Source organism: Rhinolophus sinicus, linkage group LG02 (assembly GCF_036562045.2).
Source record: "Rhinolophus sinicus isolate RSC01 linkage group LG02, ASM3656204v1, whole genome shotgun sequence".
Classification (NCBI taxonomy): Eukaryota; Metazoa; Chordata; class Mammalia; order Chiroptera; family Rhinolophidae; genus Rhinolophus; species Rhinolophus sinicus.
Window position 1 is genome coordinate 111,196,555 of NC_133752.1, and position 22,445 is coordinate 111,218,999.

Below are 22,445 nucleotides of genomic sequence, written 5' to 3' on the forward strand. Positions count from 1 at the left end.
AAGTAAAGGGATGGAAAAAGACATTTCATGCAAATGGGAAGAAAAAAGCTGCAGTAGCAATACTTATAATAAACAAAATAGACTTTAAAACAAAGGCTATATCAAGAGACAAAGAAGGACCCAGTAACCCCACTTCTGGGTATTTATCCGAAGAAACCCAAAACACACCTCAAAAGGACATGTGTATCCATATGTTCAGTGCAGCATTATTTGCAATAGCCATGATATGGAGACAAACTGGCTGTCCATCAGTGGATAAATGGATAAAGAAAAGGTGGTACATATATACAATGGAATATTAGCCATAAAAAAGAATGAAATCCTGCCATCTGCGGCAGCATGCATGGATGGACCTGGAGGGTATTGTGCTGAGTGGAGCGTCAGACAGAGAAAGACAAATGCCATATGATTTCACTTACATGTGGAATCTAAAGAACAAAATAAATAAACAAACAAACCAAACAGAAACAAACTCATAGATACAGAGAACATTTTGATGTTTGCCAGATGGGCAGTGGTTTGGGGGGGTGGCAAAAAGGGGAAAGGATTAGGAAGTACAAACTTGCAGTTACAAAATAGTCATGGGGATGTAAAATATAGCATAAGGAATATAGTGAATAATGTAGTAACTATGTACGGTGTCAACTACGTACTAGATTTATCGGGGTGATCATTTTGTAAGTTATATAAATGTCTAATCACTATGCTGTATACCTGAAACCAATATAATATTGTATATCAACTGTAATTGAAAGAAAAAAAGAGCTGTGGGTCACGCTGAAGCCAGATGCTACTTGTTTGAGGTTTGTGAACCTTTGAGAGATTTTTAGGAAAGTCAGCAGCATGAGCCAAGACAGGCCATTTGTGTGGAATAGCCACTGGAAGCAGCTTTGGTGGGCCCACACGTTGGGTGGGGCAGGGTCTCAGTGAATCATCAGGTGGGTCAATTGATGTTAGCCAAGTTGAGACTCAGGAATGGTGGCTGTCTGTATCTTCATGCTGGGAGGGAGGAAGGCTGTCAAAGGAAAAATGGCTTCCACCAGTACTCCTGTCTGGGAGAGAAGTGTCCCTCCCGCCCTTGCCCTGAGGCCAGACAACTCAGCTCCTCCCTGGATTTCCCTGGCACCTTTCAAGCTGCTGCCCCAGAGCTGGAGCTCAGAGCAAGTGAGTCCATCAGTGAGTAAGTATGTGTGCGGACACTTTAAAAGGAACACTTGGGACTCCAGCCACAATTTCTGCTGGTTTTCATAGCCAGAAGTTGTGGCAACTCCTCTTCTCACCACTGAAACCCTGGGCTGGGGAGCCTGTGTGGGGCTGGGACCCCTTGCTCCTCTGGGTCTCCAACCCTTCTCCCAGTCTCAGGGTGGCTTCTTCCGTATGTCCTTAGTCACAGGACTCCTATTCAGCTAGACCTCAGACAATTCTCAGTGATGGTTGTTCTGTAGTTTATTTGTAATTTTGATGTGGTCATCAGAGGAAGCAAGCACAGCATTTACCTACCCTGCCATCTTGACTGGAAAATTGAAATTATTTTTAAATTCCAATTTCAATAGCATAAAACAACATAAAATACTTAGGTATAAATTTACATACATGTTTGTATATATGTATTTAAATTTAATAATTTAAAATGACAGAGCATTGCAGGAACATTTTCAAAGAAAATATTAAATACAGAGAAAGATATAACCATGTTTATGAATTGTGAGATCAATATTGTTAAGATATCCATTCTCTCCAAATTGATCTATAGTTCCAACACAATCCCAATCAAAATTTGAATAGACTTCTTCTAGATATAGAAGAAGGTGAATAGAAGAAGGTGATTCTGAAATCTATATGAAAATGCAAAGAGCCTAAAATGACCAAAAATACCTTGAAAAAGAATAATAAATTTGGATGATTCACACTACCTGATTTTAAAACTAACTATAAAGCTATTGTAACTAACCAAGGTAGTATTCACATAAGAATAGACAAAGGGATTGAGAATCCAGAAATAAACTCACATGGTCAATGATTTTCAATAAAGACACTAGTAAATCAATGGTGAAAGGGAAGTCTTTTTAACAAATGGTGCTAGAACAACTGAATAAGTGTATGAAAAAAATAAACTCTGAGCCATTCACGACATACACAAAAATTAATTTGAGATGGATCATAGCCCTCAATGTAAAAGCAAATACTATAAAGCTTCTACAAGAAAACATAGGAGAAAATCTTCACAACCTGAGATTATGCAAAGATTTTTTTTAGACAAACACAAAAAGCACTAAACACAAAATAAAATTTGATAAAGTAGACTTCATCAAAAGCAAAAAGTTCTGCACATCAAAAGTCACCATTAAGAGCTCTTCCCCATCTTGCAAGATGGCGGGTGAAAAAGCTGAGAAGCTGGACACTAAGGAGAAGAAACCTGAAGCCAAAAAAGCTGACGCTGGTGCAAGGTTACCCTTCTGGGTAACCTCCAGGCCAAAATGCCTAAGCAGGGGAAGCCCCACTGCAGCCAATCCCCTGTCCTGGTCAGAGGAATCAGTGGATATTCCCAATAGGCTATGTGTTCCCAAAAGGCTATGTACAAGAGGAAGTATTCAGCAGCTAAAGCGAGGATTGAAAAGAAAAAGGAGAAGATTCTTGCTACTGTCACAAAACCAGTTGGTGGAGACAAGAATGGTTGCATCCGAGTGGTTAAACTTTACAAAATGCCTAGATATTATCCTACTGCAGATGTGCCTTGAAAGCTGCTGAGTCATGGCAAGAAGCCCTTCAGTCAGCACCTGAGAAAACTTGGGGCCAGTATGATCCTCACTGGTGCCACAGAGGCAAGAGGGTGGTTTTCCTGAAGCAGCTGAGCAATGGCTACTTGTGACTGGACCTCTGTCCCTGCATCGAGTTCCGCTGCGTAGAACACACCAGAAATTTGTCATCACCACCTCCACCAAAATTGATATCAGTGGTGTGAAAATCCCCAAACATCTCACCGCTGCTTACTTCAAGAAGAAGAAGCCTGCATAAACCCAGACACCAGGAGGGGAAGATCTTCCACACAGAGAAAGAGAAATACAGATTACAGAGCAGCGCAAGGTTGATCAGAAAGCCATGGACTTGCAAATTCTGCCAAAAACCGAAGCTGTTCCTCAGCTCCAGGGCTACCTCTGCTCTGTGTTTGCTCTCACAGATGGGGTTTATCCTCACAAACTGGTGTTCCAAATTAATTACGAAGAACCTAATTAAATGCCTGATCTGTTAACAACAACAAAAAAGTCACCATTTAGAAAATGAAAAACCAAGGTACAGATTGTACCCAGAATATATAAAGAACTCCTACAAATTATTAACAAAAGGACTAACAACCCAATAAAAATGGTCAAAATACTTGAGCGGACACTTCACAAACACACATGACCAATAAGCACATGAAAAGATACTCAGCTCTCACTCAATGGAGAAACACAAACTAAAACCACAATGAAGTCCCATTTCACACCTTCTACAATGGCTGAAGTTTAAAAGACTGATAACACCAAATGCTAACAAAGATGTAGAGAAATTGGAATTTGTACATTGCTGGTTGAAGTATAATAAAACAACTTAGGGAAATTGTTTGGCAGTTTTTAATAAAAGCAAACATACATTTAGCATACAACCCAGCAACTCTATTCCTAGGTATTTATCAAGAGAAATGAAAGTATGTCCACAAGAAGACTGGTTCAAGAATGTCTATAGCACCTTTATTCATTATAGACCCAAACTGGAAACACCCTAGAGGCCCATGAGTGGGTGGATGTAAAAGCCAACTAATGTATTCACACATTGGAGATCTACTCGGCAATAGGAAGACACACACTGCTGACACACTCAGCAGCATAGATGGAGCATAAGGACATCACATTGAGCAAAAGAAGTCAGACACAAAAGAGTACATACTATAAGGACAGGCAAACTGAAAGAAAATCAATAAACTGCTCCTAAGCCAGGAGAAGAAGGAGAAGAGGAAGAAGGAGAAAGAGAAAGAGAAGGCGAAAAAAAGCAGGCAAAACTCATCTACGGTGATAGAATTCAGAACAGAGTTCACCCATGGAGGGGTGGGATCGGGACTGACAAGAAGGGGACAGAGAGATTATAAAGAATGCAAACCTTCCATATCTTGACTGGGGAGATAATTACATAGCTGTATATATTTACCAAAACTAATGGAATGATACACTTAAGATCTGTGCATTTTGCCTTTTTCTTTGATTGAAAAAAAAAAAAAAGGAAAAATTTAAGAGACGCTCTCCAGTTCCGACACTCAGGCCAGCCTCACCCCGGAGTACCAGGCTCCCAAACCCATGGCCGTCCTTGCTGGCTCCCGACTGCCCCATGACTACTGAGGGAGGGAAGCTGGAGAGAGCATCCGACTGAAGCAGAGGGGCCGGAGGGCATCACCTGGGATGAAGCCAGTGCCAGAGAACTGTTTATTTGGATTTGGGCTAGAGCCAATTTGCTATAGAAACTAACCTTTTTTTCCCGCCCCTCTCCCCCTGTGTCCCTTTCAACATCTTACTCCAATTCCAAAGTGGAAAAAAGCCAGAAAAGAAGTGAAGGGAATAAAAACAACTCCTGAACCAAGTGCAACATGTGGCTTTCCCAATGACATGAGTCCGTGGACCAGACAATCCGTAGAACTTTAGAGCCCAGAGCAAATCTTGCTTTTCCCTAGACCCACCCCCTTCTATTAAAAACACACTCACGACCTCATAGCACCTGTATGCAAGAGACGCTATTGTTAATCCTGATTTATAAATGAGAACTCTGATGCTTGGAAAAATGAAGTGACTTACCCCAGAGCACACAGCTCAAATCCAGCTCTGTCTAATGCCCAGCCCATGCCCTTAGCCACTGCATATACTACCTGATATCCTAATTTATGCAAATTCAACTGAAACCTAAAGATGGCAGCCTTAGAAGGAAAAGGGAATTGTAAAGGGTGACATGGCCCTGGGAGGGGGGTAGTGGAGAGAATGGTGACCCCGTTCTCCTTTGGCTGTATTCAAGAGAGGGGAAGGTTGGTGGTGAGTTGGACACATGTGAGCTCCAGAAGCATTTAGCACGACCTAGGTTCCCTCCAACTGTGTAAATATTCAACTCTGGTTCCAGGTGAGCCTGGAATCACTGTCTGCACCTGCACTGTCCTATACAGTAACCATTAGCCGCATAACAATCTAAATTTCTCTTAACTGAAATTTAAACATTCATTTCCTCACTTGCACATTTTAAGGCTCAGTGGCCACACATGCCTGGTGGCCATGTTATGGGACAGCACAGGTCTGGCCCTTGGTCCTTCGGTCAGGCCACCCCCAAGGCTGCAGTTTGCTGGGCCTGCGATGATTCTGTCTGCGGCATGGGATGAGGCATGCTGCTGATGGTCAGGGAAGGGATCAGAAGTGAGGGAAGTGGCACAGAGGCGATGACACCCCACGGACATAGTGGAGGAGGTGGGTGGCAGTCAGGCATTCTTCTCTCCAGCAAACATCCTTTCTTTTTCAGAAGAGAGTTCTTTTCCTGACCAATGACTACTTCTTCACAGACATCAGTGACACACCTTTCAGGTAAGGAACCCGTGTAGTATTTATAGGGAAGACAGGTCGCTGGAACATGGATGCCAACAACTCAGGGTACAGCTTTCAAGTCTAAGGATGAATTTACTCATAGTTAGTTGGCAAATTTGTGGTAACAGAGAAAGACCCAGAGAGGTCTAGATCTGCTTTGCCAGTATAGTTCTAATGTGCAGAGTCTGGAAACAACCTGCCTGGGTTTGAATCCCAGCTTCACCTCTTATAGGCTGTGTGACCTTTGCCAAATTGCTTAACCTCTCTGTGCCTTAGATTCTTTATCTGTAAAATGGGGGTAATAATAGTAGCTACTTCTTGGTAGTATTGAGAGGATTTAATGACATAATTACTTAATGTTCTTAATGCATGCAGTTGTAAACAATTGTTAGATGAAAGATCAAATTTGAAGATCTCCTAGATTTCCTCCAACTGTATAAATACTCAGCTCTAGGTAACATCCAGATTAGGAAAGTAATATCCCTTACCTCTAAGTTACCTCGTTTTCCAATAAAGCGTGGTTCCCAGCCCTGACTGTTGATTAGAATACCTGCCCAGACCCCATCCAAACCAATTTACTCAGAATTTCTAGGATGGAACCTGGACACTAGTATCTCTTGAAGCATTCTAGGTGATTCAGATATTCGGCCAAGGCTCACAAGCGATATTCTATGAGGAGAGAGAGGAAGGCATGGTGGGATTTACTAGGTGGGAAAGGACTCTCTTATTTGTGGGACCCTGTGAGATATAAAGACCCTTCTACATTTCAGGGGGTCCCCGAGAGGTTCGGGATGCATCTTGATTAAAATGGGAGCTGAGGGGAAACTTTGGCCTATAGAATTTCCACGGTCCTTCTCAGGAAGAAAGGCTGATGAGAAAATAGAAGTGCTGCCTTGGTTCTCGAGGGGACAACCTGTGAGGCCAGCAGCACAAAGGGGCTTGGCATGCATACCCCTCCTCATGGGCCTGGAGTGCTCATAAACTGGAGTTAGTGAGGGACAGATGTGGGCTGGGAGGTTGCCTTGCACTGGCTGTTGATGAGAACATGGGTTCTCTGCTCTCCCCACAGTCTGGGAGTGGTGCTGTCCCAGGGCCACGGAGAATACATCCTTCTGGGAAACACTTCTGTGGAAGAAGGTGGGTCGGCGGCAAGTACTGATGGACAGTTTAGAGGGGGAAAGTGGTGCTTCTGGGATGCTGAGCAGGGCCAGCCCCGGGCAGAGATGGTGGGAGAGCCTCCAGGTCGCAGGCTTGAGAGCAGCCTCTCAGAGCAGGGCTGCCTGGTGAGGGGGGGTCTGTGTCCCAGGCACCAGGAGTGTGAGGGACCGGCCAGTCAGCCATCAAACCGACAGAGCCTCCCTGAGCATTGTCAGCTTCTGGGTGGCTTTGTGCGTCTCGGAACAGAGCTGAATCTCACCTGTCTGAGGACTACACAGAAGGCACGAGAAAGGAGGCGGGAAGAGGACGGGAGCAGGTCTGTAGCAGTCTGCTCGTGCTGCTGTAACAAAGGACCACAGATTGGTGGCTTTAAACAACAGAAACCTTTTCTCCCACAGTTCTGGAGTCCAGGCTCCCCCCAGCACCCCCAGGGCAGGACCCCTCCCACCAATTCTAGCTCCTGCTGGCCCCAGGCTGCCTTAGCTGGCCCTGCAGCTCTTCTGTCTGCCTCCATCATTATACATGTCCCCTTGTGTGTCTCTGCTTTCCCTCCTTGGGCGTCTTGGGTTAGGCCCACCCTAATGACCTCATGTTAACTTGATTACACCTGCGGAGACCCTATTTCCATATAAGGTCACATTCACAGATACTGAGGGTTAACACATCAATATATCTTTTGTGAGAACGCAGTTCAACCCATGACAGGAAGCTTATAGGAAATGAACCTGAGAGGAGCTGCGGGAAATGGTGGGGGAGGCTAGGAGAGAAGGGCCCCACCCTCCGTAACCAAACCTGCTCGTGTTGCAGCGGCCTGAGCACCCTGAGAGAGCAGAACCTCTGTCCAGGATTCAGGGGTACCTCAGGAAGTGCTTGGAAGCTGTGCTCACAATTCTATGGCAAGCCCACATTCTGTCCCTTCCGCCTTTACCATCCCTTGAATGTATCTCATCTCCCTCTCTCTGTTACCGCCCTAGTAATTGTCATCTCTCCTGGATAAGCACAGCAGCCTCTTCCTTTTTCTGAACTTCTTTTTGCCAGAAGGATCTTTCTAGAAATGCCAAATCAGATCGTATCACTGCTAAAGGACCTTCAATGTCCTTTTGCTTTTTTTTCATTTCTCCACGCACTAATCTCCAGGTTCTTCCCAAGTGCCGCACTCTACCCTGAAATGCTATCCTCTCCAGCCTCCCCCCTCTTATGCCAGCTACCTTGGACCCACTCTTGAGGTCCCAGTTTTGATGTCACTTTTCTGGGAGCTATCCCTGGCAGACCCGCTCTCCCTGATCCAGGCTGGTTTAGATGACTCCTTCCGTGTTCCCTTGTGACCCTTGCATTCGCCCTTTCACAGCATGTGTCCAAAACGTTGGCATGCTCTCCTTCCCTATTTTCCACTGGTCCCAAAACAAACTCCTTAGGCCCCCAAGGTGTCTTCCTCCTTCTGATACTTTTCTTCCCTACCCAGATATTCCCAGGTTCATTACTGCAGTGAACAGAGCGTGCTACCCCTCCCCCACTTCTGTGGGTGAGCCTGCCCAGTGATCCAGGGGCTTGGAATCATGGACGCGACTGGGTTTACTGGGCTTGCGGTAGAGAAAGGAGCGTCACCTGTTAGCTACTTACCTTGTGTCTATGTCAGTCCAGTACCCCTGTTAGTGATACCACAGGTGCTCCCCGGGCATTTCCATCATCCTTTCCTTCAATTTAACAAACCTGTTTATGTTTGAGCACTGAGTAAGGGCTCAGGAGGGCATTTTTTCATTTATTCATTCAATCAACAAACTTGTACTGAGCCCATGGTCATTGCAGGTGCTGTGCTGGGCACGAGGCTACAGACATTACACGAAACAGACATGCTCATCTCTGGGCTCATCATTTGACTGCCCATTTAGCTCAGTTGGGTACAATGAAGCTGAAATCACAGGTCTCAAAGTATTAGCTCCTTTGAGGGAGACCCTAATACGACATGAGGCAATGGAGAGAAAGAGCATTTCAGGAAGTGGGAGCAACACAGACAAAGGCACAGTCTGTGCAAACCCAGCCCCATCCTACGGCTGAGCGCCTACTCTGAGCTGCAAACCAGGAAGAATAAGGCCAGCCCTTCCCTGAAGAAGCTTCTTGGCAGTTATTTCTAAACCGTTCAGGTGCACATCCTCACACCAGTGCATGAGCACACCATACTGAGTGTGAGCTCTGGTTTCAGGCCTGCACGACCTCCTCCACCCGGATCTCACCCTGGCCAGAGACTGGTAAGTGGGAAAGTCACCGCACACGAGGAGGAGAGAGTGGGAGGAAGCATGGCAGAATTGTTTAAGGAGATGTGGATTCCCCTGGTTTCCAGGATCTACTGCATCACGGATATCGATCCTGCCCACCGAAAGCTCAGCCAGCTGGAGGCCATGGTCCGCTTCCTGACAGGGGAGGATCCAGACCTGAAGTGTGCGTACTGTCTGCCCCATCAGGGCTTTCCCTCTGGGACCCCGCAGCTCAGGACTTTGCAGGCAGGGTGGGCTGGGGGTGGGGAGGGTTGCCCAGTAGCTCTGTCCTGGGAACTCACTGATGGCTTAGGGAGAACAGAGAGGTTTCCTGGCAGAGCCAGGCTCTGTATGGGGCCACGCTGGTGAGTGTTTCTGGAACTGTGATATATGAGCATATCCCCATGTCAGGGACTGGGATCTCTGTACGCCTCTTTATAAGAGCACCATTAAGGTTCTGAAGGGACCCTCACACAGTGTGAAGACGTCAGCCTACCCATCAGATCTGTCCCTACCACCACCGAGCAGTGAGCCCCCTGGGCCAGCAGCTGACGCTCTGCCCTCCCAAGTCCTCTATTCTGCAGAGAGCGTGTTCTGCAGGACTCTTACAGCCTGTGGTCTCTGATCGTTTCCTAACACTTGGTTCACAGACTAACTTTAAATTCCCCTTCATTAATGCCACTGGTGAAACCATGGGAGCACACCCTCAGCATGGTCCTTCTTCCTCTTGGAAGAAGGAGCAGGTCACTTTGTCACATAAGTGTCACCCCCAAGAGAGGACTCCACTTGCTATGAGGGCCCAACATTCATTCCATGAATAAATCTACTGAGCATGTGCTCTGTGCCAGGCCTGAAGCTACAGAGATGACCCAAACAGGTCATCTTGCTGCCATGGAGCTTGTAATCTAGTGGAGAAACCACACAATAAAGAAACAAACATATATATGTAGAAGTAAGTTATCACACATTGTGGTTAGTGCCATGCGTAGGGTGCTGTATGGGGGTGGGGGGGAATGGGATCTGCTTTAAACAGATGATCAGGGAAGGCCTCTGTCAGGAATATCACTTACCATCCAAATGGCTTCATGGGTTCGAAATCTTCTCTGGGGGTGATGAGAACATGGAACTAGACAGAGGTGGGTGATGGCTGCACGTCATTGTGAAGGAATGAAATGCCACTGAATGGTGTACTTTAAATTGGTTGGTTTTATGTTATGGGAATTTCACCTCATTAAACTAAATAAATAGTTTAAGGAGAGAGGAAGAAAGAGCCACCCATGCAAAGAGTGGGAAAAAGAACACCTAGGCCATTTGAACAGCATATGCGGAGACTCCAAGGCAAGTTCAAATTCACAGAACTGATACAAGGCCAGTGTGTTGAGCAGCTAAGAGTGGAGATGGAGAGGCAAGCTGGGCACAGATCGAGGTCTGATATTGCCGAGGGAGTCTCCTAATTTCACAGAACACTAGAACTGGAAAGAGGCTTGGAAATCATTTAGTTCTACTCGCATGTTGTATGGGGTTGAGGACATGAAGGCTGGAAGAGGTGAGGCGACTTCCTCAAGCTCATGTAGGTGGTTTTCCGTGCTCCACACACACGTTTATGAGGCACATCTTGTTCCCTAAAGTTCAGGGTTCCTCAGAAGGGCAGATGAGCTGTATCCATAATCACGAGGGAAATAAGTGGATTGGTCTCCTCTGCTTTTTGCGCCCAGGTGACGAGGAGCTGGTGCGGGAGGTGCTGTTTGACGCGGTGGTGACAGCGCCCATGGAAGCCTACTGGACAGCGCTGGTTCTCAACAGCTCTGGGTACGTACCTGCTGGGGTGCAGGGCTCCCGCAAGGGAAAAAGTTCTGGCGCCCGGCATTCCCTTGGCTGAGTCAGGGTCCCTCCCACTCGTCCGCTGGCAGCTCAGGAGACCACCCACGTCCTTTGGCCTAAGATGAACGGTGATGAAGGTGGGAAGACGTGGGGGAATGAGGACAATCTTCACACAGCCCTAGTTAAAGCAGGGCCTGGGCAAAGCTTCCACACACAGCATATCTTGCTGCCCTCTCCCCTCTCTGACCCCAAGCAGATCAGTGCCTTGTTTCCAGCAGGTGAGGTCAAGGTACCATGAAGTACAAATTTGACCTCAGTATGTCCCAGCGCCTGAGGTTTTCTCAGTCCCTTTCCTGATATTTACCTGGTGCTGTTGTGTTTAGTAGACAGGTGGAAAGAAGCGATAAAAGGCGAGTGCGTGTTGGGAGGGTGTAAGATGTTGATGAGGTTAAGAACACAGTGGGCCACACCTTGTTCCTGAATAAGAGGACTTAACATCAGCATCATGAAGATGTCAAACCTCCCTTAGACACTTGATAAATTAACTAATGTTACTTAGGTTGATGCAAAAGTAATTGCTGTTTTTGCTGTTATTTTTAATCTTTTAAACAGCAATTACTTTTGCACCAACCTAATATTTTAATGCAAACACCAACAGAATTTTATAGGAACAATGAAGAGTGCTGTGCATAGTGTGCTACCATTTCTGTCTAAAGAAGGCAAAATATAGTACATATGTGTGCATATATATAAGGTATATATGGAAGGCTATATAGGAAAAGTTCTCATTGGTTGCTTCTGATTAGAAAAATGGACAGCTGAAACAGAAATAGAAGGGATATTTTCACTGTATAACTTCTTGGTACAGTTTCAAACCATGTGAGTGTGTTACCTAGACAAAATTAAATAAACTAAAGAACAAAAAAGAGCACCATGGGCCAGGCACTGGTCTTAGTACTTGGTGTCCATTGACACATTGAGCCTCACACCCCACCCTATGACCATTATAGGTACCATCATTGTTCCCACTTTACAAATGAGGAAACCAAGGCAGAGTGGCATCAGCAACTTGCTCAAGGTCGTATGCCTCACAAGTGGTGGAGCAGGACTCAATACCAGGCCACCTGGTTCTGGGGTCTAGAATCTTAGCCCCTGCACTGTCCTGACTCCCATAGAGGGGCTGGATCACTAGGTTTGGAAAGAAGGGGCACGACCTTAATCTTTCCAAATTCAGAGATTAGCCAGAGACGTTTTTCATGTCGAGCAACATTGAGGAGCAAATATTCTTACCAAGGGTATATATCAGAAAAGGTAACTTGGAAAACTAACATAAATAGCATATTAATAAAACTAAGGGGGAACATCATATCGTCACCCACATAGATGCAGAAAAGATATTGAATAAATATTAATATCCACTCATGATTTTTTTAAAAATCACTCAATAAAATTAAAATTAAAATTGACTGAAGCCTAAAAGTTAACATCTGAATAGGCTAGAGGCCCTGTCAGTAAAGACAGAAACAAGACACACAGGCCCTGCCTCCCTCCTACTATTCAACAAGGTTAGAAGGTGTTCACTGGTACAGTTAGGTGAGGGATGCACCCAGAAGCAATGAGGAGTGCAAAAGAAGATGTAAGTGATCTCTGTTTAAGAAGATGATATGTTTACATGCCTGGAAACTCCAAAAGAATTAACAGGAAAACTTCTATACACAGTAAGAGAATTTAGTAGAGTAGTAGTTTATAATATGAACATTCAAAAATTAATAACCTTTTTCTATACAAATAAAAACCAGATATAAGATATGATGTGAGAAGGCCTATTTAGGAGTGCTAAATATAAAGTATAATAAAATACCTAAGCATAAACTATAAGAAATGTCCCAAAACTTGCATAAAGAAAGTTATAAAACAATCCTGAAAGACATAAAAGTAGACTTGAACAAATGGGAAAATATTCAGTATTTTTGGATAGGAAGACTCAACATCACAAAGATATTAATCCTCTCTAAGTTAATTTATAAATTTAATGCAATCCCAATAAAAATGCCTTAAGTATTTTTTCTATAGCCACATAAATTGATTATCAAGTTTATTTGGAAGAACAGGAAAGAATAGTCAGGAAATCCCTGAAAAAGAAAAGGAACAAAGAAAGGTTGGTCCTACCAACATATTAAGACATATTACAAAATCTCTACAACTTACAAAGTGTGGTATTGACATATGAATAGACAGGTAAACTAAGGGAACAGAATAGAAAATCCACAAATTTACCTAAATGCATGTAGAAATTTAGTATATTACAAAGACATCATGTCAAGTCAGTGAGGGGAAAATGGACTTTTCAATAACTGGTTTGAGAGCCATATGGAGAATGATAAAATTGTATTCTTTCCTCACATCAGTGGATAACATCCAAATGACTCAGAGATTTAAATGTAAAAAAAAAAAAAAATGAAACCATATAAGTACTAAAAGAAAACATGAGCCAAGTGCTCTAAAATGTAGAGTGGGGAAACCTTTCCCAATGATGACTCAAAATTCAGAAGCAATAAGGGAATGACTAGTAAATTTAACAACATAAAAATGTTCATTTGGCAAAAATAAAAATATGAGCAAGATGAAAAGAGAAATAACAAATCAGAAAAATGTTTGTAACTTGTAAAACAAATAAAAGGTTACAATCCCTATATTATGTATTTGTAATACATAAAGAGCTTCAAAAATATAGAAGTAAAAGACCAACCACTTTATAGGGAAAATGGCCAAGAGATATGGACAGAGAATACATGCAAATAGTTCTTAAATATATGAAAAAATTCTCAATCTAGCTCAATAATAAAAGGAATGCAAATTCAAACTGTACTGAGATCATTTTTGTCACTTATCAGACTGATAACCATTTAAGTTTGTTGACGCGCACAGTTAGCAACGCTGTGGGAAATCAGGCATCTGTGTATATTGTTGGTGAGAATACAAAATGTTTCAAAACCTATGGAGGAGAATTTAACAATATTTAACAAAATTACATATATCTTTATACTTTGACCCGGCAATCCCACTTCTAGGAATGATATACCAATAAAAATACCAAAAAAAAAAGATATACACATGAGCTATTTATTACAGCACAATTTATAACAGTAAGAGATTGGAAATAACCTAAATATCCATCAGTAAAAGCCTAGTTAAACAAACCATGGTAGATCCACATAATGGAACACTATGTTAAAAATGAGAAATATCTCACAGCAGTCAGACAAGAAAAAAAATTAAATGGCATCCAAATTGGAAAGAAAGAAGTAAAACTGTCATTATTTGCAGATGACATGAAACTATATAGAGAGAATCCTTAAGATTCCACAAAAAACTATTGGAATTAATGAATTCAGTAAAGTTGCAGGATACGAAATTAATATTTAGAAATTTGTTGCACTTTATACACCAATAACAAACTATGAGAAAGAGAAATTAAGAAAACAATCCCATTTACATTTGCATCAAAAAGAATAAAATACCTAGAAATAAATTTAACCAAGGAGGTAAAAGACCTGTACTCAGAAAACTATAAGACATTGCTTAAAAAAAACTTGAAGAAGACACAAATAAAAAGAAGGATATACCATGCTCATGGATAGGAAGAATTAATATTGTTAAATGTCCATATTACTCAAAGCAATCTATAGATTCAATGCAATTCCTATCAAAATATCAAAACTAAAACAAATAATTCTAAAATTTACTATGGAACTGCAAAAGGCCCTGAATAGCCAAAGCAATCTTGAGAAAGAAGAACAAAATTGGAAGTATCATACCACAAACCTACAGTAACCCAAACTGCATGGTACTGGCATAAAAACAGATGCATAGATCAATGAAACAGAATAGAGAGCCCAGAAACAAACCCACACATATGGTTTATTAATTGATGACAAAGGAGGCAAGAATATACAAGGGAGGTAAAGACAGTTTCTTCAATAAATAGTTGGGAAATCTACACAAATACATGCCCAAGAAAATGAAAATAAACTACTTTCTTACATCATATACAAAAATAAACTCAAAATGGATTAAAGACTTAAATGTAAGACTTGAAACCATAAAACTCCTAGAAGAAACATAGGCAAACTGTTTGACATCACTCTTAGCAATAGTTTTTAAATATGTCTCCTACAGCAAAGACAATAAAAGCAAAAATAAATGAATGATACTTAACATCAAATTTAAAAGCTTTTGGACCACAAAGGGAACCACCAACAAAAAGGCAACTTACTGAATGGGACAAGATATTTGCAAATGATATATGCATTAAGGAGTTAATATCCAAAATTTATAAAGAACTCATACAGCTCATCATCAAAAACAAAAAATCCAATTCAATTTAAAAACGGGCAGAGGACATAAATTTCTCCAAAGAGGTTATACAGAAGGCCAACATGAAAAGATGCTCAACATCACTAATCATCAGAGAAATGCAAATTAAAACTACAATGAGATGTCAGCTCACACCTGTCAGAATGGCTATTATCAATAAATCAACAAACAACAAGTGTTGGCGAGGATGTGAAGAAACGGGAACCCTTATGCACTGTATAGGATTGTAAATTGGTGCAGCCACTATGGAAAACAGTATGGAGGTTCCTCAAAAAATTAAAAATAGACCCAGCAATTCCACTTCTGGGTATTTATCCAAAGAAATTGAAAACACTAATTCAAAAAGATATATGCACCTCTATGTTTATTGCAGCATTATTTACAGTAGCCAAGATATGGAAGCAATCTAGGTGTCCATCGATAGAAGAATGAATAAAGATGTGGTACATAGGTATATACAATGGAATGTTAATCATTAAAAAAGAATAAAATCTTGTTATTTGTGACAATATGGATGGACCTAGAGGATATTATGCTAAGTGAAATAAATCAGACAGTAAAATCATGATTTTACTTAATGTGAAACCTAAAAAACAAAATAAATGAATAAACAAAACAGAAATAAACTCATAGATACAGAGAACAAACTGATGGTTGCCAGATGAGAAGGAGGTTGGGGGGGGGGGACAGGCAAAATAGGTGAAAGGGATTAAGAAGTACAAACTGCCAGTTATAAAAATAGTCACGGGGATGTAAAGTACAGCACAGGGAATATAGTCAATAAGATTGTAGTAACTATATGTGGTGCTGGGTAAGTACTAGACTTATGGTGATCACTTCATAAGTATATAACTGTCTAATCACTATGTTGTACATCTGAAACTAATATAATATAATATGTCAACTATAATTGAATAATAAATTAAAAGTAAATGTTTGAGTGAAAACAAAATGAGAAATATCTCCATATACTGCTATGGAATGATCTCAGCAATGGAGAAAAGTCTATATAACACCTCCACCCCCATTTATCTAAAAAGAGGAGATGCAAATATATTTCATACATATGTGTGTATATATTTCATTCCTTGTATTTCATTCCATATATGTACATATTACATATATGTATGTGTGTGTATGTGTGTGTGTGTCACATTGGAAAGTTCGTGAACTTAATCATCCAACTTTTTGTGTATACATATTTTAATGGAACAATAAACAAACCAAAAAAAGGATACTTATACAAAGAGTGAAAGTACAGGGAGATGGAAACAGATTCTTCTGAATATGGCTTATTTTGCATATTTGACTTTGGAGCCGTATTAATGCTTTATATCATTATAAAACAAAATTAAATTTTAAAATATAAGCTCTAAAAAATGAAAGCAGTGCAGTGATCAGGCATCTACATCATCCCTGAGGTGGTCTCCCTAATGAGACAAGCGTCCATCGGATACCCTACAAAATCTTTACAACGTTATTGATTACATTCCCCAAATTGACTTTCGTATCCGTGTGGCAATCTTGCGGTTACTGACTGCTTTCTAATCCCCTCACCTTCCCCCTTATCCCCACCCCCCGCCCCCATCTAGCAACCCTCAGTTTTTCCTCCATGTCTCTGAGACTGTTTCTGATTAGTTCATTCATTTATTCTTTTCTTTAGGTTCCACATATAAATGAGATCATATGGTATTTGTCTTTCTCTGATTTATTTCACTTAACATAATGTGATCATCTCACTGTACACCTGAAGCTGAAGCTGAGCAATAATGAATGTCAACAATTTTATATGTATATATAGTCACAAGAAGTGGAGTACAGTGTTAGGAATAGAGGCAGTGGGAATGTAATGGCTGTGTGTGATGTCAGAGGGGTAGTGGATGGGGGGAGGGGAGTTATCACTGTGTGAGGGATATAAATGATAAATGTGTAACTATTACATTGTTTTGTGCACCTGAAACTAATAAAAAAAATGAAAGCAAGTGAAGCAAATAAACTTAGCTGTGTATCAAGTTCATGAAATAATCACACATAGGTGAATTCTTTCAAGGGATTTGAAAACACAAAACTGTAAATAATAAATAAATAAAACCTTAAACTGTTCAATAACCACATTGCTAGAAACAATATTGACACTGTTATTCTCAAACTATGTAGATTGATAGAGCAAAAAGTATTATGCTAATGTGATTAGTAACCAGTATTTTCAGCAATAAAGAAAAGAGATGCAAATTTTTTAAATCAAAGAAATTAAGTTTAAATGTAATGCTAAAAAGGAATTGGAAATGTCAGTGAGCTCATGATGTATTTTCTCTGAAAGAAACAAAAAGAATATCCTAGCTCTGTCCACTGAAAGGACCAACCTCAGTGAGCACCTCAGATCTAGATTATGGACATTCAATGTCCACATTAAAAAGTCCTCATCAAAATGAGTGAGTGGTTCTTGGAGAAATATTTGATTCCAGGAAAAGAGCAGAAAATGTACAAAATGAGCTGGAAGCATCTTGTCATATCAGAGGCAATAAGTTACTAAAGACTAATGAGGTTGTGCCCACAGAACCCCAGAGCCAACCTGAAGAGGCTCTCACTGACCCAAAGATGGGACAGTTAGAGCAACAAGAATAATAACAACTACAATGGATTAAAACACATTAAATATGTTTAAAATCCTATGTTCATAATGATACTAAAAAAATGACTTTATTAGTCATCTTTTAAGATGTTAGGAAACAAACTCATTCTGAAAACTGGTAAATAAACAGACTCAATTACTTATCCTGCCTCTCCTGTACCAATTATACCTCAGGATAACCAAACATTGATGAGGAGAAAGTTTTCTTTATTCAGGTATTTCAGGTAAAAATAAAATACGGAAGGAATATCCCTATTTTGCAACCTCTAGTCAATCAGATAGTGTGTGCGTCTTGATGAAGAACACACCACCTGCAAAAACTAAACCAGAATCGAATCTGGCCTTGAGGTCTAATTGCTAGTTTATAAGAAATATAGGGACAAGAGAGCATGCTAAATAACACCACAGCATTGCAATCAGCCAAATCCAGAATGTGAGACGCTCTACAAATGACCTAGTTCAGCAAATTAACTGCAAGGAAAAGAAGAGAGAAAAAGTTTAGGGGCTAAAGATGACTGCTAATAGGTATGGGCTTTCCTTGGGGGACGATGAAAGTGTTCTGCAATTGACTGTGGTGATGGTTCCACAGTCTGAATGTGCTATAAACCATTTACTAATTGTACACTTTAAATGGATGAATTGTATGGTACGTGAATCAGAGTTTAATAAATAAATAAATTACATATATATATATATATATATATATATATATATATATATATATATATATTAGAAAAAGAGAAGAAACATATCAACCATGGACCCTAGTCAGATTCTGATTTAAACAAACTTAAAAAAAATTCATTGGATTATTTGATGACATTAAAGAATTGTGAGGGTTTTTCAGGTGTGATAATGATATTGAGGGTTTCTTCATTCCTTATATTTTAATGATAGAAATTAAAATATTTACCAATGAAATCATATATGGGATTTGCTTTAAAACAATTTATTTGAGAGGCCGGGGAGGCTGTAGAAGAAACAAGATTGGTATGGGTTGGTAATTGTTGAAACTGAGTTATAGATGCAGTAGTCTCATTAGACTAGTCTTTCTACTTTTGAATAAAGAATTTCATCAGGAAGCTTTTTAGAGATAAACAGGTGCATAGGGCCCACCCAGCCCCAAGTACTATCAGCTGACATTGCATGGTGCAGTCTCCATCACAGAATTCCATTAGGGAAACCCCAACAGCCACACAGCTGAGCTTCGATGAAAGAAACACTTCTCCTTGTCAATGTTTTGGGTATTGGCTACCTTATACACTCACTAAAAACACCAATACAACCACTAAGAGAAATTAGGTAATAACCTGCAATAAATTGGGCTAGTGACAGGAATATTTATAAAGTTAGGAGTGATAGAATAAAGCCATCTGTGACAAGCCCGCAGCTAACAGTATATTCAGCAGTAAAAATGGTGAAAAGCTAAAAGCTTTTCCTCTAAGATCATGAACAAGACAATGATGCCCACTTTCATCATTTTTATTCAACATAGTAGAGGCAGTCCTAGCTAAAACAATTAGGCAAGGAGAGAGAGAGAGAGAGAGAGAGGAAGAAGTGAAATTTACTCTATTTGCAGATGACATGTTATATATAGAAAGCCCTGAAGACTCCATTAAAAAAACTGAACTATTAATAATAAACAAATTCAGTGAAGTTACAGGATATAATATCAATGTACAAATATTAGTTGTGTTTCTGTACACTCATAAATTTTCATAAAGAGAAGTTAAGAAATCAATCCCATCTATAATTGCATCAGAGAATAAAATATCTAGGAACAAATTTAACCAAGGAGGTGAAACTCCTGTACACTGAAAACTATAAGATGGTGAAGAAAGAAATTGAAGAAGACACAAATAAATGGAAAAATATCCCATGCCCATGGATTGGAAGAATTTATATTGTTAAAATGTCCATACTGCCCAGAACAATATACAGATTCAGTGCAATCTCTATCAAAATTCCAATAGCATTTTTCACAGAAATAGAGCAAACAATCCTAAAATTTGTATGAAACAACAAAAGACCCCAAATAGCCAAAGCAATCTTAAGAAAGGACAAAGCCAGAGGCATCACACATCCTGATTTCAAACTATATTACAAAGCTATAGTATCAAAACAGTATGATACTGGCATAAAAACAAACACATAACAGTGGGACAGAATAGAGAGCCCAGAAATAAACCCACACATATATGGTCAGTTAATTTACAACATATGAGCCAAGAGTATACAATGGGGAAAGGATCGTCTCTTCAACAAATGGTGTTGGGAAAACTGGACAGCTACATGCAAAAGAATGAAATTTGACCACTATCTTACACGAATCACAAAAATCAACTCAAAATATATTAAAGACTGGAACATAAAACTTGAAACCATAAAACTCCTAGAAGAAACATGGGGGTAAGCTCCTTGACATCACCTAGGTAATGACTTTTTGGATTTGACACCAAACGCAAAGGAAACTAAAGCAAAAATAAACAAGTGGAACTACATGCAACTAAAAAGCTTCTGCACTGCAAACGAAACCATCAACAAAATGAAAAGGCAACCTACTGAATGGGAGAAAATATGTACAAATCATATATCTGATAAGGGGTTAATATCCAAAATAAAGAACTCACACAACTCAATAACAAAACAACAAACAATCTGATTTTTTTTTCTTGAAGGGCAGATGATCTGAATAAATGTCTTTCTGAAGACCTGCAAATGGCCGGCAGGTACATGAAAAAGTACTCAACCTCACTAATCATCATGTTTGAGGTATCACCTCAAACCTGGTAGAATGTTATCAAAAAGGCAAAAGATAACAAGTGTTGACACTATTGATGGGAATATAGATTGGTGCAGCCACTATGGAAAACAGTATGGAGGTTTCTCAAAAAATAAAAAATAGAACTACGTTATGACCCAGCAATCCCGCTACTGGGTATATAGATAAAGGAGACAAAAATAGAATATCGAAGACATTTTCTGCAGCCCCATGTTCACTGAAGCATCACTCACAAGAGCCAAGATATGGAAACAACATGTCATCAATGGATGAATGGTTAAAGAAGATGTGGGTGAAATCTTATCATTTGCAACAATATGGATGGACCTAGAGAACATTATGTTAAGTGAAATAAGTCAGACAGAGAAAGACAAATACCATATGATCTCACTTATATGTGGAACCTAAAGAAAAGAATAAATGAATGAACAAATCAGAAACAGTCTCAGAGCCATAGAGGAAAAATTGAGGGTTGCTAGATGGGGGGATGGAGATAAGCGGGGAGGTGACGGGATTAGAAAGCACAGTCAGTAACCACAAGATTGCCACGGGGATACGAAAGTCAATTTAGGGAATGTAATCAATAATGTTGTAAAGATTTTGTAGGGTATCCAATGGACACTTGTCTCATTAGGGAGACCACCTCAGGGATGATGTAGATGCCTGATCACTGCACTGTACACCTGAAGCTGAACAATAATGAGTGTCAACTATAATTATTTATATATATATATATATATATATATGGTTACAAGAAGTGAAGTACAGCATCAGGAATAGAGACAGTGGAAATGTAATGGCTCTGTGTGATGTCAGAGGGGTAGTGGATGGGGGGAGGAGGGTTGTCACTGTGTGGGAGATATAAATGATAAATGTCTAATTATTACATGTTTTGTGCACCTGAAATTAAAAAAAAAAAATTCAATGCAAGAGGCCCATGTAAAAAAAAAAAGATGTGGGTGTATATGCATATACAATGGTACATTATTCAGTCATGAGAAAGAAAGAAATCCTGCCATTTGTAACAACAAGAATGGACCTCCTTGAGAGATTATGCTAAGTGAAATAAGCCAGATGTGTAGGATCTAAAAAAAAACAAAAACAAAAAAACAGTGAAACATAAAAACAGAGTAGAAAAATAGTTGCTGAGGGGTGGGGGAATAGGGAGAGGTTGGTACAAGGGTACAAACTTTCAGCGGTAAGATGAATAAGGCCTGAGGATCTAATGTACAACATGGTGGCAACAGCGATAACACTGAATTGTATAATTGAAATTTGCTGAGAGTAGAACTTAAATGTTCTCACACACACAAAAACAGATCAATATGTGAGGTGATGGATGTGTTAATTGACTAGATTGGGGGGATCCTTTCACTATGTATACGTATACCAAAGCACCACAATGTACACTTTAAATATCTTATAATTCTATGTCAATTATACCTCAATACAATTTTTGGAAATGCAAAAAAAAACGAGGTAATGACGGCCACCTGGTGCATCTACATAATCGAGTGGCTTTGAAACTCCAGCTAGCTAATGGATTTTTTTCAAGTCTCATTGTGAAGGTTATGGGGCCCATCGGGACTTCCCTTAGGAGGCTGCAGACAGTACAGTGTGTGCTCCCGCTCCTTTCCCGGGTCATGACAAGGCAGACGTGTGGAAGGGCTTTGACACTGTGGGTGCTGCGTATGCATCGGTCATGAGAAGTTACTGCTCCTTAGGTCCCAGGACAAAATCTCTTTTCCTGAGTCACTGTCTCTTCCAGAGCCAAGTCCTCCAAAAGCTGAACAGACAAATTAGGAACTAGATTTTAAAAAAGCAGACATGTA

The 22,445-nt window shown here is 40.4% G+C and overlaps 1 protein-coding gene and 1 pseudogene across 3 annotated transcripts in view; both read left to right on the forward strand.

The window, feature by feature from the left end:
- CACNA2D4 (calcium voltage-gated channel auxiliary subunit alpha2delta 4) overlaps window positions 1–22,445 on the forward strand; it is a 115,750-nt gene that overhangs the window by 43,988 nt on the left and 49,317 nt on the right. For all 3 annotated transcript variants that reach the window (XR_012493808.1, XR_012493807.1, XM_019711256.2), the window contains exons 19-23: window positions 5,530–5,591; window positions 6,661–6,728; window positions 8,950–8,995; window positions 9,088–9,185; window positions 10,717–10,810. Coding sequence is in view for 1 of the 3 variants with exons in the window: in XM_019711256.2 (XP_019566815.2) it covers window positions 5,530–5,591; window positions 6,661–6,728; window positions 8,950–8,995; window positions 9,088–9,185; window positions 10,717–10,810 (368 nt within the window). In the remaining 2 variants the exon portion in view is untranslated. The remainder of the gene's footprint in view (window positions 1–5,529; window positions 5,592–6,660; window positions 6,729–8,949; window positions 8,996–9,087; window positions 9,186–10,716; window positions 10,811–22,445) is intronic.
- LOC109434419 (large ribosomal subunit protein eL6) lies at window positions 1,921–3,292 on the forward strand (annotated as a pseudogene).